Source organism: Lichenostomus cassidix, chromosome 3 (genome assembly GCF_008360975.1).
Source record: "Lichenostomus cassidix isolate B80296 chromosome 3, HeHo_3.0, whole genome shotgun sequence".
In the NCBI taxonomy this organism is placed as follows: Eukaryota; Metazoa; Chordata; class Aves; order Passeriformes; family Meliphagidae; genus Lichenostomus; species Lichenostomus cassidix.
The window spans coordinates 71,667,560-71,685,512 of NC_139483.1; the positions used below are offsets into that span (position 1 = coordinate 71,667,560).

General features: G+C 49.0%; 1 protein-coding gene across 1 annotated transcript in view; it reads left to right on the plus strand.

Moving 5' to 3' along the window:
- The first annotated feature begins 6,124 nt into the window (after window positions 1-6,124).
- Window positions 6,125-17,953, plus strand: part of SIM1 (SIM bHLH transcription factor 1) — a 46,496-nt gene continuing 34,667 nt past the window's right edge. Inside the window, exons 1-5 of the mRNA XM_085056276.1 lie at window positions 6,125-6,299; window positions 16,258-16,340; window positions 17,363-17,452; window positions 17,573-17,681; window positions 17,793-17,878. Coding sequence (XP_084912402.1) covers window positions 6,125-6,299; window positions 16,258-16,340; window positions 17,363-17,452; window positions 17,573-17,681; window positions 17,793-17,878 — 543 coding nt within the window. The remainder of the gene's footprint in view (window positions 6,300-16,257; window positions 16,341-17,362; window positions 17,453-17,572; window positions 17,682-17,792; window positions 17,879-17,953) is intronic.

Below are 17,953 nucleotides of genomic sequence, written 5' to 3' on the forward strand. Positions count from 1 at the left end.
AGAGGGAGTCCGGGGCAGGTGAGGAGGGGCCGGGACCGCCCGGATCACCGGTGCCGTCCGGGAACAGGAGGGAAACAACAACACCGGGGCAGCAGAAGGGACTATCAGAGCTAGGCAGAATGTCTGTGAAGGCACAGGGAGGGCAGGAAGCACTTTCTGAAGTTTGTCATTTCATCAGTGTTCCAGTCCTGTGTCGCTCCCGAAACTCTCATCAGTGACATGGGCATTTCAGCTCGGTTCGGGCATTCAGTGTACCAGGCTGCTTTGGAAATGCAAAAGATAAGAAAAAAATATCCCTTGGGGTAACTGTTACTAGCCATGAAGTAGATTTTTTAGCGTTTCTTTATATTTAGTTTATGTTTTCATTCGCTGCTCTGCGTCACAGTAAGATAGCTTGACTTCCGATCATTAGCAAGAGTGCATTCAATAAGATAAGGGCTAAAAGGTACTGACCTCTGACTCCCCTGGAAAAATGAATATAAATCATCTCGTTACATTTATGCCAAAAACAATAAAATTGAAAGGAGTGCGTAGTCAAGAGAAGTGTCTCTCCTCCCTGCAAAGTATCACTTAACACGGATATATAGCCAAAAACTGTTTGAAGGAGTTGCCTAAAATAACTAACAATAACGCTAGAGGTCGATTACTCAAATTTTGCAGTGTTTCCGTAATTATTTTCAAGAAATGCATGCAGAGACGCTTATATCTGAGAACTGGTGTCCAAGGGTCTGTTAACTATTTCCTGTGTTGAAGAATCGGCTTTCTCCTTGTCCTGCTGCCCTGAACATCCTAATAACATTAGCAAAAGAGCAGGAATAAAGTACCTAGAGCGTGGCTTGAATCTTGAAGGTTAAGATCTAGATCAGTTAAAACATATTAATTACTTCTGAATGGTCTCAAAGAGCATTTGCCGTGTATATTTATGTCAATAAAGCCTTGATGAGGGCATGGATGAAAATTCACATCACACTCCAATTCACCAGGGTACCCAAGTGCGTGTGTCTGAAGTTACCGGGCTCCGAAAAAAGAGTCTCGGTCTCCAAGTGCCCGCACTCCCTCGGGCACTCCCGGGGCTGGGCGAGTGAACCGCGTCTCAGGGACAGGCGATGCGGTGGCGGGGAGCTCCCTTCGGCCGTGAGGGTCCATGCGAGGTCGAATCCCGCCTCTCGCCGGTACAAAGATGAGGGAGGCTCGGCTCGGAAATCTGCCAGTAACTAATACCAGACAGGTTTTTTGTTTGTTTATTTGTTTGTTTTTAAGAAATCGGGAGAGCGACCTGCATCGTTAATTTACTAAGCAAAGAGGTGTGTAAGTGATGGCTTACGTTCGAAAAGATTTTTCTCTCTGCATAAGAAATGCCTACCTTATTCTTCATGGGGGGATTAATAAACGTATCTAGATTCATAAACTAATGAATACATCAGAGTACGTCCCAATGTACCGAAGTAGAAACTGAATCTGAGCTGTCCTATAGGGAAACGGTCCAGTAGGGTTTTTCCTTTTTTTTTTCCCCTGCTTTGATTTGTACAGTTTTCCCCCTCCCCCTCTGCACACACATACACAAGCTCACGCACACATGCTGCAATATACGCTGCATATTGTGTCTGCCTGCACAAGTTTTCACTATAGTTGGAAACCTGTCTGTGAAACGCTTTGTTTTCACTCAGCCTTTCTTCAGATACACTGTTTTATTGTGCCCCTTTTAAAAGTCAAATTGCACTGCAGTACCTGTTTATTCAATTTTCCAGTATTATCTGTTTTCCAGGAGATTCTCGCCCGAGAATAAATGCGTCTGAACTGCGCACAGCTATCCATCTGCTTCAGGCGGCCGGAGTGCCTCTCTCCCGCCCGGAGGGGCCGGAGCTGCCGTGCGCCCCCGGGGTTCGGCCCCTGGGCCCGCAGGTGTCCGCGCCGCGCCGCCGGTGCGCTCGCTGCCCTCAGCTCCGCTCCCGCGGCTTGTACGCCGGGGAGAAGCCGAGGTGCTGGCATCCCGTAGGGGTGCCTTCACTTCATTTGTTCAACAGCATCACGCACTCCTCCTTCGGGATAGACGGGCTTCACCGGGGTCGGTGGCAGCGGGCTCTCGGCTGATGTGAATGCTACGAATTTAGCTACTGTGGGCTGCCTTTGCCTGTACACCTGGAACGGGGCAGTGCCAAGTCTGACCTCCGCTTGCAGAAGTCGCTTGTTTTTGACGAAGGAAAACAAGGTTAATGTCTCTGAAACGGCCAAATTCTCCCATCATTCCGGGACCGCCTCTTGAAATCTGCTGGGAAATGTCCCCAGCGTACTGACCCCGCGCTGGCGGTTCTGTGGAGAGGTGACTTTGCCCACGTTTGCTGTAACTTCCAAAGCTGAATAATTGCCCTTCGGCCGCTGGTCCTTTCACATCTTGTACTTTATCTACCGTAGCATTTACACGTTCAAAATCTACATAGGGGCTCGTCGAGCCCGAGCCCCCGGGCCCCGGCCATGGCAGAAACCGATGCGGACCCTGACACCCACCCGGGCTGCAGGGAAGAAACCGAGTCCCGATGCACCGGGAAAGAGGACCCTCCGTGAGCTACGGGCTTCGCTGGGGCTGTGTGGGGTTGGTAAGGTGGATGCTCATGTTCCGTAGTATAAATTAGCAGAAGTGTATCCTACTGATTTATTTATTTTTCCCAAACCAAGGGTGTTATAGAAGTCATTCTCTCTGGCTCTTGTTGACAAATAAGTCGTGAGCTACCTGACAGTGTTGGTCCAGTTGTTGCCCATATGTCTAAATACCCTCCGAGAGACGTCAGTACCGTTTACGAAGAAAATTATCTCAAATGAAAACCAAAAGGAAGATTTTTTTTTTTTCTTTTCTTCTCCCCCAAACCCACTTTACACCTGAGGGCAGTAACGCACAGGGAAAAATTTGTAAATTCAGCATCACTTTCCCCCAAAGCAGCGATCGCTTTACAACATGACAGGAGGTGGGGAGGAGTACGCTCTTCCCCCCTTTTCTTTCTCTCTTTGTTTTTTGTTTTAGGGTTGGGGGTTTTTTTGTTTGGTTTTTTGTTTTGTTTGTTTTGTTTTGTTTTTTTAATCCATACCTTCACTAAATGCCTTGAGCTCGTGTTTGTTTAACAACGAGTCGCTTCGGTAAACAAGACAATCAAAAGAACATTTCAGACTACGTGGATACATTTCTCTGCTGCTTGTAGACGCCTGGACACCCAGAGGAGTTGTTGAATGCCTCTCTTTCCGTCTTTCCTTTATTTACCTAAATGAACACAGGGAAAGCTTTTAACCGAGGGGAGATTTAAGGTGATAAGCAGCTAAAAGACGGTCTGCACTGCAAGCCTGCGTTTCGAGCTGCAGTCGACCGGGGAGCAAAAAGGATGGGGTGCTTCTAAGGCTGATTTAGGGTTTTTATAATTGACGTTTTTCTTCTTTAGAAAACTGAGACCGTTTCTTCTTCCTCAAAATACTCCCACTGTTGCTTTGTCAGTGCAATCTCATTTTAAAGCGTTATTTTGGCAGAACTCTCCCACCGACTGGTTTGGCAATTATTTCAGGCTTTTGAGAGTCCGCTGTGGTTTTAGGAAAGACTCTACAACCGTTCTGCCACCACCCCAGGCTCTCTCTCTCTGCGATATCTACTCTTTTCAGGAGCCAGCAGTTTCAGGAGCAGCGTCATTTTTTTAGGGTTATTTTCCCCAGGGGACATGCGAGATTAGGAATAGTCCAGCTCCCCGGGGAAAAAAAAAAAAAAAAAAAAGAAACCCTACATTTTCTTTGCGGGCAGTTTTAAAGCGGCTCTGTCTTCTAATGTAGGAGGATTTGAGTTTGGGGTTTTCCCCTCTCTCTCTCTCTTTTTTATTTTTTTCCCTGTTCATGGGATTGTTTGTTGTTTTGGTTTGTTTTTTTTCCAGCGTGTATCAAGAAAATTAGTTAAAATCTTTCTCCCCCTCCGCCGCGGGACCCGATTCACGCTGTCCCGCAGTGCATCAGCCCGGGGGTTAACTGTACACGGTTAAAGTTGGCGGTGTCAGTGAGCGGGGGCAGCAGGGGACGTGACCGCAGCCTTTTCTTCCAAGGCGACCCAAGCTCGGTGGGCTTTGGGGTGAGGAAATGTGCGTGCATGTGTAAAACTGCAACGATCCTCACAACCCACAGTCCCGCGGGACCTCGGCCGCTCACCTTCGGAGCCCAGCGGAGAAGCGATGGCCAAAATGTACCCACCCCAACGCAAATAATCCCCCAACAGGTACGCCCGGGGGAAAGGATGTGTGTGTGTCTGTGCGTGTCTGTGAGTGTCTGTGAGTGTCTGTGTGTGTCTGTGTGTCCCCACTCCCCCCGGCCGCGCCGCCAGGTCAGAGGGCGGACACAGGGAAAGAGGGGAGGCGGGAGAGGGGTGGGAATGTGTCCGCGTGACGCCACCGCCCCCTCCGCCAGTGGGAGGCCAGGAGCGGGGTGGCGGCGGCCAACGGGAAGCGAGGCGGGTCCGTGAGTGGCATTAAGGGAGGGCTCGGCCGGGGGGGCGGGAGGGGGGGAGAAGGGGGAGTTGGAGAGAAATGAAGTTGTGCTAAAAGGCTTTTAGCCATCAAGAAGTTATTAGGCATTTCTCAGCCACAAATTAGGGATTCTTCATTAATACCAACCTCGCCCCCCCACCCCACCCTACCCCACCCCACCCCCCGTTATGTGAGACCGAGAGCCTGGGAGCCGATAAAGGGGATGGGGAGGCGGCAATGTCTGTCTGCCCATCGGCGCGAGGAGCAGTGACAGGCGCAAACTTTTCCCCGTGCCATTAATGAGCCAATTAAAGAGTTGGGCTCCTCACCCCGGGAGAGCTCTCTGCAGGCTGCCGGGCTCAGGGATTCAAGGTAGGTAAAAAGAAGATCACAACCCACCACAAGCTGCCAGCCTCAGCGAACGACCGCAGTGATGTGTGGGGCTAGACTAAGGGTCGCTTCCCCACGGTGGAAAATGAGAAAAAAAAAAAAAAAAAAGATAATTTGGCTGGGAAAATGTGGTGTTTGGGTGGATTCCGGTTCGGGGCAGGGCTGGGCAGAGCGTGCCTCGCCTGGCTGGGGTGCAACGGAGGTAGACACCCCCGATCCCAGCCGAGAAATGAGGATAGTAGCCGAGAAGAGGGAAAATTCAGGGGAAAAAAAGAAAGAAAGAAAAAGGGAAAACAAGCAGAAATGCTGCGTGATTGGAAATGTATTCCTCACTGCGGGTCTGGCAGCGCGGAGCGCGGGGAGGTCTGGCCACCGCCGCAGTGCCGGCCCGAGGGAGCGCGAACGGGACGGCGCAGCCCCGGCAGCACCAAACCCGGTAACGCCGGGAGCCGGGGACTCGCTTCTGCTGCTCCTTCGTTCTGGTCATGCAGTGCACACCTGGGCCGGGAAGTGAGAGGGCTGTGGGAGGAGAGTGCGGGGCAGCCTCATCCACGGGAGCACTATATGGGAAAATGCACTTTTTTTTCTTTCCCCTCTGGTGGGAGAAAATACTACATCCGCCGGAGGCTGGTTGATTATTATTTCTCGCGGCTACACTGCGGCGGCGTGTGCCGACTCTCTCACCCCAGGACTGCTGTTGTCTTCACAGAGAGAGGCTCCCGGGAAGTCACCCAGCGCCCTGGGAGGCAACCCGCGGCTGTGCGTTTCGGCCCTCGGATTCACAACGGATCACGGGACAAAACGGGATTACTATGACCCTCTCCCGAGGAGCTATGCCACCCGCCATGAGTAGGAAAAAAGGCCAGAAATACATCGTTTGGTTGCTGTCTGGTGCCTCAATCTTCTAGCTTTTATTCTTTTCTTTTTTCTTTTTTCTTTTTTTTTAATGCAGCTGCTTGGAGTGCTGAGCTGCATTGGATAAATGCCTTTCCCACCCAATTGACTCTGCTTTTCAGAGAATATATACTTTTGGTTGTTTGTTTTGTTTTGTTAAAAAAAAAAAGCGAGAACACCTCTACTCTTCAACACTTGCTTGCATTTTAAACAACAGAACGATTTCTCTGAGTAATGGCCGCGCTCAGAATCACCGCCTGATGTTGCGGAGAGGTGAATTGCAGATGAGTTTCCCTTCCACCTTTGGATGAATCTCTGGAGTTTAAATTGTAGCAAGGAAGCGGGAAAAAAACACGATGAAAGAGAAGTCAAAAAATGCTGCCCGGACTAGACGGGAGAAAGAAAACAGTGAATTTTATGAACTGGCTAAATTACTACCCCTGCCCTCTGCTATCACCTCTCAGCTGGACAAAGCATCCATAATCAGACTCACCACAAGCTATTTAAAAATGAGGGTGGTTTTTCCAGAAGGTAGGTGGGAATGCCTCTTCACCTCTATTTTCGTTCTGATGCAGGTGTCATTTATCACTTTTACGTTAAAAAAAAATAAATAAAAGGGAGGTCAATCCTATGGGGTGGTGTGCTCGGAGACAGGGTGCCCTCCGCTGTCACTTTTCTCTGTTGTAAATACTTTCCCTTTAGCTCCTATGACAGGTTTGGTTGGAGAGTTACGGTGCTTTTGTCAACACTTGAAGGCACTGAGCTCTGCTGAGTGTTCTGCTAAGGCAAACTCGGGTTTTCTTTCCCCCAGTCTCCCAGTAAAATGTGCATCCCCCGCCAAGCACACGCGTGGCCTAAGAGGGCATGATTCACCCCTATTTATAGTCATTCTGTGAGGGGGAGTTAGTATATGGGTAAATATTTACATAAGTCTATGCAAAGTCCTAAAGCCTTAGCTAAGCTCTCGAGGAAAGGTGCGGTGTACAGGTACAGGACACACGTACAGGCGTGCTCACACCCAGGCTAAATAAATAAGTTGAGCTCACTGAATCACATAATCTGTGTGCTGTGTCTCTTTCTGAAGATCACTAGGGCAGTTTAAGGGCGTTAATAGACCTCGGCAAATTTTGGCAGGAGTTTTGCACCCAGACATTTAGAACCCCCCTGCCCATCCAGTGCTGCAAAACCAGTGTCCCAGCTTAGACATGATTCTCCTCGACAGGCAACAGTAAAGTTCACGTTGATTTCCACGGCAGCAAAAACACGCCTGTCCAGCAAAAGAAAACTTAAACGTCCTGAAGTGTTTCTTGCTTTTAAAGAGAATTTGGATTCAAAGGGACCGTCTTTGGTCTTCTAGATCAGCTGCCAAGAAAAACAAACAGCACAAAATTAAGAGAGTCAGAAAAAAGTTATGCCGTGTTCCCACTCTATTGATTTTACAAAATGTAGGGGAAAAAGAAGTTTCAAGAACCTTTTATTTAGATATTAACTCAAAGGAGTTGTAGTCTCTATGAAAGAAAAAGTATTAAGAGCTTTTTATTTCCTTTCTGACCTAGTACTAAATTCGCTGCATCTTTTGTTGAAAATTGAGTGTACATAAGAAACAACGTAATACAGCTATGTCCCCCTGTGTATTCTGTAGCTATATCTCGACTCGGTTGGCCGGTATTTTTTTTATAAATCAAGTGTGTGTGTGTATGGCCTGGTTTTGTTTTACTTTAGCTTTGTGTGGTTTGGTGGTTTGAAGGTTTAATTTCTTTTTCCCCTTTAAGTTTGCAGACTATCGGTACTAATTCTACTTTTTAAAATAAATATGCAAGGTGGCAGTCATTTGGACTGGGGGAGGTAATTATCCCCCTCCCCGCCTGAGGTTACATGTGAACTTTTATACATAAAGTCCACAGCAGTAATTTCCAATTCAGTGCATTTTACAATAATTTCTTTAAACAACCTTCCATATCATCGAGTCACTTGTAACCAAAGAAGGGGTTAAATGAAACCTTTAAAAATAATAATTAAAGTCTTCATCAAGTCGCTTTTCTCTTCTATTTGCTCTGCCACCTTGAAGATCATTATGCGGGACAATCCTCTGTTTCAAAGGAGACGGAGTTGTCCTTTATACTGTCAGCGCATACTTTATAAAAATAAAGCTATTGCAAACCCTGATGCCCATGATGTTCCTAAAAGGATTATTAGCAATGATTTGTCAACTCCTGCGGTCTCAGTAGGCTACCTTTCTGCGTGATTTCGAGCAGGTCTCGTCAATTACTGGTGCCTATGTAGCGGGTTGTTTGATCAGAAGAAGCATATGGTGTTGCTTGTAGGCTGTGAGTAATCATGGGAAGAGAAGAATAGCTGATCCCCGTCCCTCGGTGGCAGCGCAGGATGCCTGAATGCCCTGGGGAACCGTGTGGCGAAGCGCGCCGGGGCCGGGGCCGCTGCCGGCCGCAGCAGATGCTAATTTGAGTGCGGAGGCAGAGGGGGCGGCTGAGAGGGGCTCGGGGGCAGCGGTGCCTTCGCAGCTTCATTAAAGGCAAACTGAGCATTAGAAAGAAAGGCAGGGAGCAGGCTCGGGAGGGCTCTCCCCTCCGAGGCGCTGCCGCGGGAGGCCCGGCGCCGAGCGGGCTGCAGATCCACGCGGGACGGCCGCCCCCGCATCCCTGGAGCCGCGCATCCCCGCGCAGGGCCGCGGCCGGCGGCGCGCTGCGAGCGGGGCGCGAAGGGCCGAGAGCGGGGATCGCAACGTGGCGTGGGGCCGGGCGGCTTCCCCGCGGTCCCACGCGGGCTCCCTCTCCCTCCCACGTACTTCCGAGAAGGCGGGGAGCGGGGAGTGCGGCCCGGCTCGGCCCCGGCCCCGCGGGTTTCCCTGCGCTCGCCCGTGCCGAGATTAGACACGAGCGAGGTGCCCACGAGCGACCTCCCGGAGCTGTGCCTGTGCCTGGCCGTGCGGGAGCAGAGCCCGGGTGATTTTCCCCCGGGACCCCGGGGAACAGAGTACACTCCGGGAACGCGGCGGAGCCCCTTGGGCTCCCGGTGCGACTGGGTTTGTGCTTGTGGCGGCGGCGCAGAGGAGGGAAACGAGGGCCTATTCTGGTTTTCCAGTGCCCCCACCCAGAGAAAAAAGGCACCGCTTCTCTGGGAAGGGAGAGCAGGTAGTGGCAGCCGGGGAAATGACGCACGGAAAGGACAAGTCTTTCTGAACGGAGGAGGCAGGGTAGGGATGTTGGATGGATGTAATGGGAGTCCGTTTGCTTGTATTTCCCCGGGGAGGGAAACGATACAAGCATCGGGACAGACCCGATGAGTTGGCCAAAACACTGGAGATGGGTAGCGGGAGGCTCGGGAGCACGGCGGAGTGTCATATCATACATTTAAAGAGATTTTGGAGGAGTCAGGATAGAGAAACGTTGTCTCCATAAGAGCGAGCTGCACTTCCAGAGTAACTCACACCCCCTCTCCCCGGTACAAGAGCGAATTTCCATCTGCCCAGAGAGCGCTTGCATAGAGTTGGTTGTAAATAATCACGTACAGAAAGATATACACTCCTCATCGCCGTGCACACGCGGGGCTGGGGACAGGGCGGAGAGAATCGGTGTGTGCTTGTCTGCATATTTTTGTGTCTGAAAGGTCCCTACAGAGAAAGAAGGTGGGTAGATTTCGGGTTCATTTTGGAAACAAGAGTTTTCTGGGAGTGAAATACCAGGAGAGTCACACACAAAATAAACATCCAAACACAAGGCAGTGGCACTGGACAAACTTGACAAATCGGGCATAGATTTTTCTACAAGCTCTCTCTCGTAATGGCTGTGCAATTCTCAAAAGTTATTGAAACGCCTGGACTGTTCTTTTTTACCCCTAATTTCACTTTATTAGGTCTTCAGCAGATTAAAACTGTCAAGGACTAAAAGTGTTCAGAGACGTAGGTTCCTTGCTTCATTTCAGTACCAAAACACTTCTCTCCAGGAGGAGAAAGCATATAAAACCTATATTGCTTTTCGGTGATCAGACAGCTTTGGAAAGAATGAATATCTATTAAATTTCTGAGGACATTAAGGAAGAGAATAAAGAGGTTTTTGTTTGTTTGTTTAAGCAGGACTTCTTAATAAATTAATTGCTGATTTAACGCTCATTATAAATAAATACTAATATTTCAATTTAATATTAAATCATTAATGGTAAATAACGTAGACACAAAAAATAAGTAGAAAAATCTCCAGGGTGTCACAGGACTAGAAGAATTTTCCACCGAAACCAGTATGATCACTAGTACTAGCAGAATAATTCTCCACTGACCTTCGGTAGTATCCAGAAGGGAAGGGAGAAAAAAATTAATAAAACCCAAACAAAACACCCATGTGGTACAAAGAATAATTTTTGTTTGGGTTTTGCTTTTGTTTTTTAGTTTGGAATATTTTAAGGGTCCTATTTTCCATACGCAGTCTGTCCTAGTGGGGATGGATCATTTTGGCGCGGAGAGGCGTTTTCTTTTCGAGACAAAAGCAGTGACTCCGTTTACATAAACTTTCGCCGAATCAGGATGGTTAACATTTCAATATTGAAACCCTTAACCTTGTTTTATTTTAAAGGGGGGAAGAGATCAACAGAAAAAAAAAAATCCGTTTCCCACGTGGATAGGTGATTTAATGCTGTTTTTCTTGCTGCAAAGGGAAATGATTGAGCATTAGGTTTCAGTGTTTATTTTCTTACAGAAGTTTTTCTCATTTAAGCTGCAGTTTACTCTCCACGCTGCATCTCTGTTTAATTCCAGTTTTGATGTGAACTTAAAATGTGAAGAGCAGAACTAAACTACTAGCAGGATCATTGAAAAGAAAAAAACAACCCAGATTTATGTTTCAGAAAGAATACTCAATGAGAAGATGGGGGGGAAAAATCATATTTCCTTTGGAAACATACGGCCGTTTTCATGTTGGAGGATATTTTTCAACTTGTATATATTTCAACTTGCAGCGTGTGCATTGGTGCAAATCCTTCCTTCCCCTGCTTCTTCTAAATAAGGGCTATTTGGATTTGAGTCTTCTGGGTAAATCAATAAGTATTTGGTGCTCGAAAATGTCCCTGATTTTTTTTCCCTCTCTCTCCAGTTTGGGCATGGTTCCGTTTGTTTGCATTTCAAGGCGCAATTCCGCTACCCCGTGTGTGCCAAAATCCTGGTATTTCTTTCTATAGTGAAACAGCCTCAGCATTATTTCCACTACCATTTTCTTAACAGGGATGTTTGTTTAGTCAACAGGGCTTTTTCTCCCTGATATTATTATTTTTATAAAGAAAGAGAGATGCTAACTTATCTCTGTTTCAAATGAATACGTGTGATTTACCGAGACAATAAATCTTTACAAAACCTTCCTAATGGCATCTGCAGGCAGTGGAAATGAGCAGCTTTTTTTTTTTTTTTTTTAACATAGCTTATTCTATTCCATCTGAGCCCTCCGACGACGACCCAGTCCTTCACAGAAGCCTCATTTGGCCGAGATTTTGAGTTATCATTAACCACTGCCTGTTAAATTAACTGAGAAATCAGCTGTGTTGAGCGTTAGGCGATGGCAGAACGGAGCACTGGCGGCAGACGATTTAATTAAATGGTTAATCGAATCAAGCTAATTCCTCGATACAACATCCAGTTGCCTTTTGGCTTGCCGGTGACTAGGACGCGCAGCCTCTGTTCCCGCTACTCCCGGAGCTCTTATTTGTCATTTTCACTGAACTGCAAGGGAGAATGACCGCGTGGTAGATGGGGACTGGGGACTGAGCTGTCCTGCCTCACTCTTCCCAAACAACTCCCATGCTCTGATTGTCCCTTGAAGTTAAGGCGGCAGCAGTGCCGGCGACGGGCAGGAGGAGGCAGGGAAGGTGCTGCTTGAGGAGCCGCTCACGAAGGTGACATTCTCATCCTCCCTGTAGAGCGGCTTTGCTGGGCAGGTTGCACGAAGCCGGTGTCCGAGGCCGGGCTGACCCTCCTCGGCCTGCCCAGCACGGCAAGCGCGGCTTGCCGAGCCCTGCCCGCTTCGGCGCCGGGGGAAGGGGCGAGACCCGCGGCGGAGGTGAGCGGGGGTTCTGCATCCCGAGTCCTCCTTGGGGTCAGCATCGCCCTCGGCGCCGGCGGGCGCGGAGCGAGCTGCTGCTCCTCCTTCTTTAATAACCATAGAGCGGCTCATAAAGGGGCAAAGGAAACACAGCGAAACCAAAGCATACAGATATATCCCCGGGCTGCGGCTCCCGGGAGGCGACGGGGAGATCTGGGATAGTGGCGGGGGCTGCTGCCCGGAGAGGGAGTTTTGAGGACCTCCTGGAAGAGAAACGAGAGATGGACCTTCGGGGACCCGGCTTAGGGAAGAGTCCCTGCTGTTGCCCCGTTGGGCAGGTTCCCAGCGTTATCCTGCAGCAGCAGGCTGCCTTCGGGAGAGTCCCCCAACTTGTCCCTCTGCCCATCCACAGCAACAGGAAAGAGTTCCCTGCCTACGGACCTTCGTCTCCAAACCAACTTCTCTGGGCCTCGCCGGGCCGTGCGGGGCGGTGCGGCCAGACAGAGGCAAGCCCAGGAGGGGTGCCCCAGGGTTCCCCAGCCCCGGAGGGGGCTGCCCTCAAGGTCTGGTCCCTAAAGAAGTGGGTCTGGAGCTCAGGATGGGCTCTCCACTAAGTGTTTTTAACCAGGGGCGTCAAGTCGCCCGATACCGTGACTGCGGATAAGCGCTGAGGTTTCGTGACGGAAAGTCCGCTGGGGGAATCGCCGTAACTGCTTTTAAAAGCCGGCAAATCAGTACAAAGTAGATAAGCGCTTGCATCTTCAGACCACCCCACTCCCACCGGCCACCCCCGCCCTCCTTTGCTATTGCCAGACAAAGGACGGGGTCGAGATGAGCTCTGCGCTGCAGATGCTCACAGAGGGGCAGGTAACCCGGAGATCAACCAGGGCCAAGGACCTGCCCTGGATTCTCGGAGTCTCATTTCCCTGCGCCTGCCTTCCTCCGTCCTTGCCTAGATCAAATTAGAAATTATTGAGGAATCTTTTCCTCCTTCCGTGGGACAGAGGAGCTTCTTCAAACAGTATCGCCAGTGGATAGGGACGGTGCCCACCCAGCCTCTGGTTCCATTGGCTGTCGACATCAAGGCTTGCATCAATCAAAAGATGAGGGGAAGGAAGGACAGGGCCAAGGTAGTTGGGCGCGGCGGCTCTGGCTGTGAGCCCGGCCTGGGGGGCAGGCTGGCCTTGCCGAGCAGCTTTCTCGGTGCCACGGGTGGGCACGGCTGGGTGGGGAGAAGGCATTTCACAGAGACCTGCCGGGGTAGCGAGCCCAAGAAACCAGTGGACATGCTTTTTGATGCGGAGAGCACAGCAGTTTTCCACTGAGAGAAACCATGAGTCAGCATGCTCACTCCGCGCAGGTTCCGCGCAATATAGGTGCAGGCTATTGGGTAGCGTTGAGCGATAGGCTGGTTAAGATGCTCTCTTTTTTTTCTTATTTTCTTCTTATTTTTTCTTTTTTTCTTTTTTTTTTTCTTTTTTTTTTTTTTTTTTTATTTTGATGGACAAAGTGTTTATCTTCTTAGGAAAAAAAGTTCCTCTAGTGAAAGAGATTGTTAGACAGGAGGAAGAGTTTGTTAGGCAAGAGCGTATAATCTATATTTTGGTAAGAGTATCAAATTCGTTCTGAAATAAAGACTCGATCCATTTTTAAAAAAAAAATTATTCTTTTTTTCTTCTTGAATAACACAGCTGAATGATGCCTTGAGCTTATGTTAGACGGTTGCTCATCATTCATTCGCCAAGAACTGACCTAAATGGTGCCTTGTGGGATTAGGTCAATTTTAGTGGATCTACTTCGCCTCATTTGGTTACTAATTGGTTTCTTGTTTTATAAATCGAAATCTCATTTTCAGGAAATTACAAAGCCCATGCAGCCAGTCCATTGAGGTAATCCGTGGGTCGGAGGTATTTAAATGGAAATGGTTTTACAATGCATCAAGTATTAAGCAACAGTAAAACTTCCCCTCTATTTCCAAATGAAATGTGAGCTCGCTAGCTCCTTAGATCCATAATAGATACATCCCTTCTAAGGCTACTTATGTAAATATGATAAACCAGACCGCAGTGGGGGAGGGGCCGCAGGGAAGAATGCAAATTTTATCTGCTAAGGTTAATGTGGCATAACTTGGAAATCTTCCAAAATAGATTATGTTTTGCTTTGTCTTCGGTCACTTTAGCTGGGAAAATCCTTTGCCTAAAAACGATTTAGTTATCCTTCCCCTCACAAAGCTGCTTGTTTCTATTCCAAAGCTATTATGCTGTTGGCTCTCCAAATTACAAGAGAATCTTTAGATCTTGTTTCCAAGCGTAATCCTGAAGCAAAAGGGAGAGCTGATTTCCTTGTTTTGTTTTAAATAGACAGTCAAAGGATTTGCAGAATTTTCTGCGGTAGGTCAAGTGCAAGAAATCACAGTTTGCCCCCTTGATAAAAGGAAATTGGATGTTAAAGTGAATAGATGGGGGGAGGAATATTAATGGAGGGGGCTTTCTCTTATAATCTTTAAAAACAGCATTCAAGGGGCATAAGTAGAGACCGTCGATTTGGGAGAGGCTGGGATTGGCAACGAATAGAAATAGTCTCCGACTTGAAAGTGCTGAAACATCTGGGCAGCACAAAGGATCGTCTCATGTGACAGGATTTCAAAAAGCAGGTTCAGGTAGACAAGTGAAAACGTTTAATTATAAACCATGAGCAGACACAGCCCAGCAGCGCGGGGTTTCCACCTGAAACATAGCGAGGAGCTCAGCGCTCCGTAAAGAACCGCCTTCCCGGGGGAGGTTAACCTGCACTGCCCGTGAGCTGTTCATTAACCCGCTGGGGTCGGCTTATTTTCCCTTTTAGAAGAAGAATAATTAGAGCCGTAAAGTTCGATTAATAAGCAACTTAAATCATAGGCGGGGAGTGCAGATTTAGTCTTGAATGAAGAAACCTGTCACTCAGATTTCCCTGCGGGTGGGGGGAAGTGGCAAGAAGCAGCCTCATGGCTAACGGCCGTCCTGGCTCCCCAGCAGAGAAACCTCCGAGGAGCTCGGGAAAAACAAATATACCGTGGGTTTTTCCTCTCTTTCCCTGGAAGCTGTATAAGATTTGCCAGCTCCTTCCTAAATATAGGGGGCGGAGGTGATCCTCCATCCTGACTGCTGCGTCCCCGTAATTGGCGTGGAGGAATTATGGGAAGGAGTCTGTTTCTGGCTGGCGACCTGGTACATGCTGAGGCTGCAGGATAAGGAACAGGCCAGGAGAAATCTCCTGCGTTTGTAGGGTTATGAAGTTAGGGAGGAAGGAGAAAAGTGTAGGAGTGGTGAAAAGACAATCTGTTTTGGAGAGGTGGACGAGGAAGGGGGAAGAAGGAAGGGAAACACGGAGACGAGAGGGGCGCACCGCTCCAGAGGTGGGGAGAGCGGGCAGGGGCAGCGCTGGGATGCCCCATTCAAACAGCGCTAAGGAAATCGTTAGCTCTGTTCGGACCGGCAAACGCCTGGGTGAGGCTGGTCAATAGCGAGGGATGCCAGCGGCTGCCTGCTGTCACCACCTCATCTGTTTGTCTCGAAATAACTGAAAAACGGGGTCTTGCCTTTTCCGAACCCCCACTGCGCGGGTGGACGCACCCCGCCCTCTCGGGTCTCGCCTACCCCTTGCGACCTGCACTCCAGCCATCGATCAGGATTTGTATGTTTTCCCTCCCTTTTACTTTATCTTACTATGTGTGTGTGTCAGAGTGAGCCTTATTTCATGGCATAAGCGTTAAATGTTTCAGCTGACCCGTTTAAATTATTTCAACAGCACCGTGAAAAGGCATCGTCCATTAATAGTTTTACACCAGTGATGTAATTCCCACCTGGCTTTTATTACTACAGTTTTGCATAGGAGAAAACAAGAAGTGTCTGAAACATTAGACAAGTCCGGAGAGATTAATTTCTGGAGGGGGCTGTATGGAGGCAGATCACTCCTCCCTGCAGAGGGAACCATCCCTCCCACCGGAGCAGCGGGGGGAGAGATGGAGGGGATGGAGATGAATCCCGGAGACAGTGTTAGTGGGGCAGGAGGGGGGCGGTCCGTGCCGTCGGAGAGTGACTGAGGAATCGTGGTTAGGACGCTTTCCCTGAAGTTCAAGGGGACAGCTCCTAGTAGCCAAAGGCAACAGTGAAAAGCACTTTTGATCTGCATGCTGTTTCACTTAGGTCTTAAAAATTAACTTCACCTTTAGCTCAAAATAGGTATTTGGGTATTTTCCTCTCTCAGGAATTAGATATTATAAAAATATATGCACAAAAGAGGCTTTTATCTGCAACGAATTCACGTCTATTGTATGTATACATGTGCATTGTATGTATACATGTTTTAGAGTGGATACAAGAAAAAAAATGTTCCTCTCCATCAGGCTCACACTAGCCAATTTTTCGTATCCTGACCTTACTTTTCTTTTTTGTTTGTCTTAAAAACAGGACTTGGAGAAGCCTGGGGCCACTCCAGCCGAACCAGCCCGCTGGATAATGTTGGACGGGAACTGGGATCCCATCTTTTGCAGGTACTGGTCTGGAAACGACAGCCATGTGGTATTAATGATTAAAGAAATAATTCCCTCTTCTGAGCTTTTGATTGCCACCTTGACTAATTTTTAACTGTCCAAGTGTTTAATAAAAAGGTAGGCAGGAGAAGAACAACTTCAGAAATAGGAGCCACCGTGAATGAATGCCGTGTGTTTTACTGAGGCTGTGGCTTGGTCGGTCTGGGTCCTTTGCCTCAGAATCACCTGACACTGGGTTCACAGCGAGGGACTCACAGTGTGTCCCAGGGTGTCGATGTACAGGAGCATGACTTTTCCCCAAATTATTAACAAGGTGACATATATCGTCAATATTCTGAAGCTCAGAGTGGTGTGGCAGGGGTAGGCTCTAGCGACAGGTTAGGGAAGGCTGTCGTGGGCAGAGGGGCTCAGCGGGCACCGAAATTAACAGACACAAGTCAGGTAGGACATGTCTGGAAATTCACAGCACTCTGAAATACTAAAGAATATTAGCAGTTATCATCAGCATGCGTTTCTGGTGGGGTAGTGTGGCCTTTGGGGAGCCTATTCTGCTCTCGGCACACCCGGAAGTCCCATCAGCGTCTGCTGAAATGTACCTGACAAACTGTCTTATTTAGACTGCGGAGGGTTTTAGATTCACTTTGATTGCCTAAATTGTCCTTAGAAGATATGCAAGCCCTAAAACTACCCTGTGACATTTGAAATAGGATAGGAGAGTTCAGGATTTCTGGGACCCACATATTAATCACCAGGACCTCTTCTTAGATACTTCCAAGGTATCTAGGTACTCCAAGGTACTTTGCATTACTTTTGAGCTCGGCCCGTCTGAGAAGTGGGCTGTATCTCAGGGGTCCTGGACTTTTAGAGGGATTCTTGTTCAAGACTTGCCCATTTCTTCCCAACTTTTTGAATAATCAGAGCCTGAGCATGGATGTCTGTTAGCTAAAATAAATCAGAGGGGCAGGCATTTCATGGGTCTGTCTATCTATTGATTTATTTATATTCCCAACCCTTTTCTGCAGACGTTGGACGGTTTCATATTTGTCGTGGCTCCGGACGGCAAGATCATGTACATCTCGGAGACTGCCTCGGTGCACCTGGGCTTGTCGCAGGTACGCTGGGGGTCTGCTAGCCCCCGCGCTTGCCAGCACCACCCCGCGACTGACAGGGGAGGGTGCGCGGTGCCGGCCATGAGCCCCCACCCTCCTCCTCCTTCTCCTTCTCTCTCACAGGTAGAGCTGACCGGCAATAGCATTTACGAGTACATCCACCCCGCTGACCATGACGAGATGACGGCGGTGCTGACGGCGCACCAGCCTTACCACTCGCATTTCGTGCAGGGTAAAGCACACAGCCCCCCAGCCCCCGCCTGGCCGCCGCGGCCGCGTAGGGGACCGCGCAGAGCCAGCGGAGCCTGTGCTTCACCCCGACTCTGCCTTTTGCCCCTCCTAGAGTACGAGATCGAGAGATCCTTTTTCCTGAGGATGAAGTGCGTCCTGGCCAAGAGGAACGCGGGTCTGACCTGCGGGGGCTACAAGGTTCGTGCCCGCGGCCAGGACCCTCGTTACCCCCCGCGCCAGCCTTCTCTTGTTCCTGTGCCGGGAAGGTGGTAA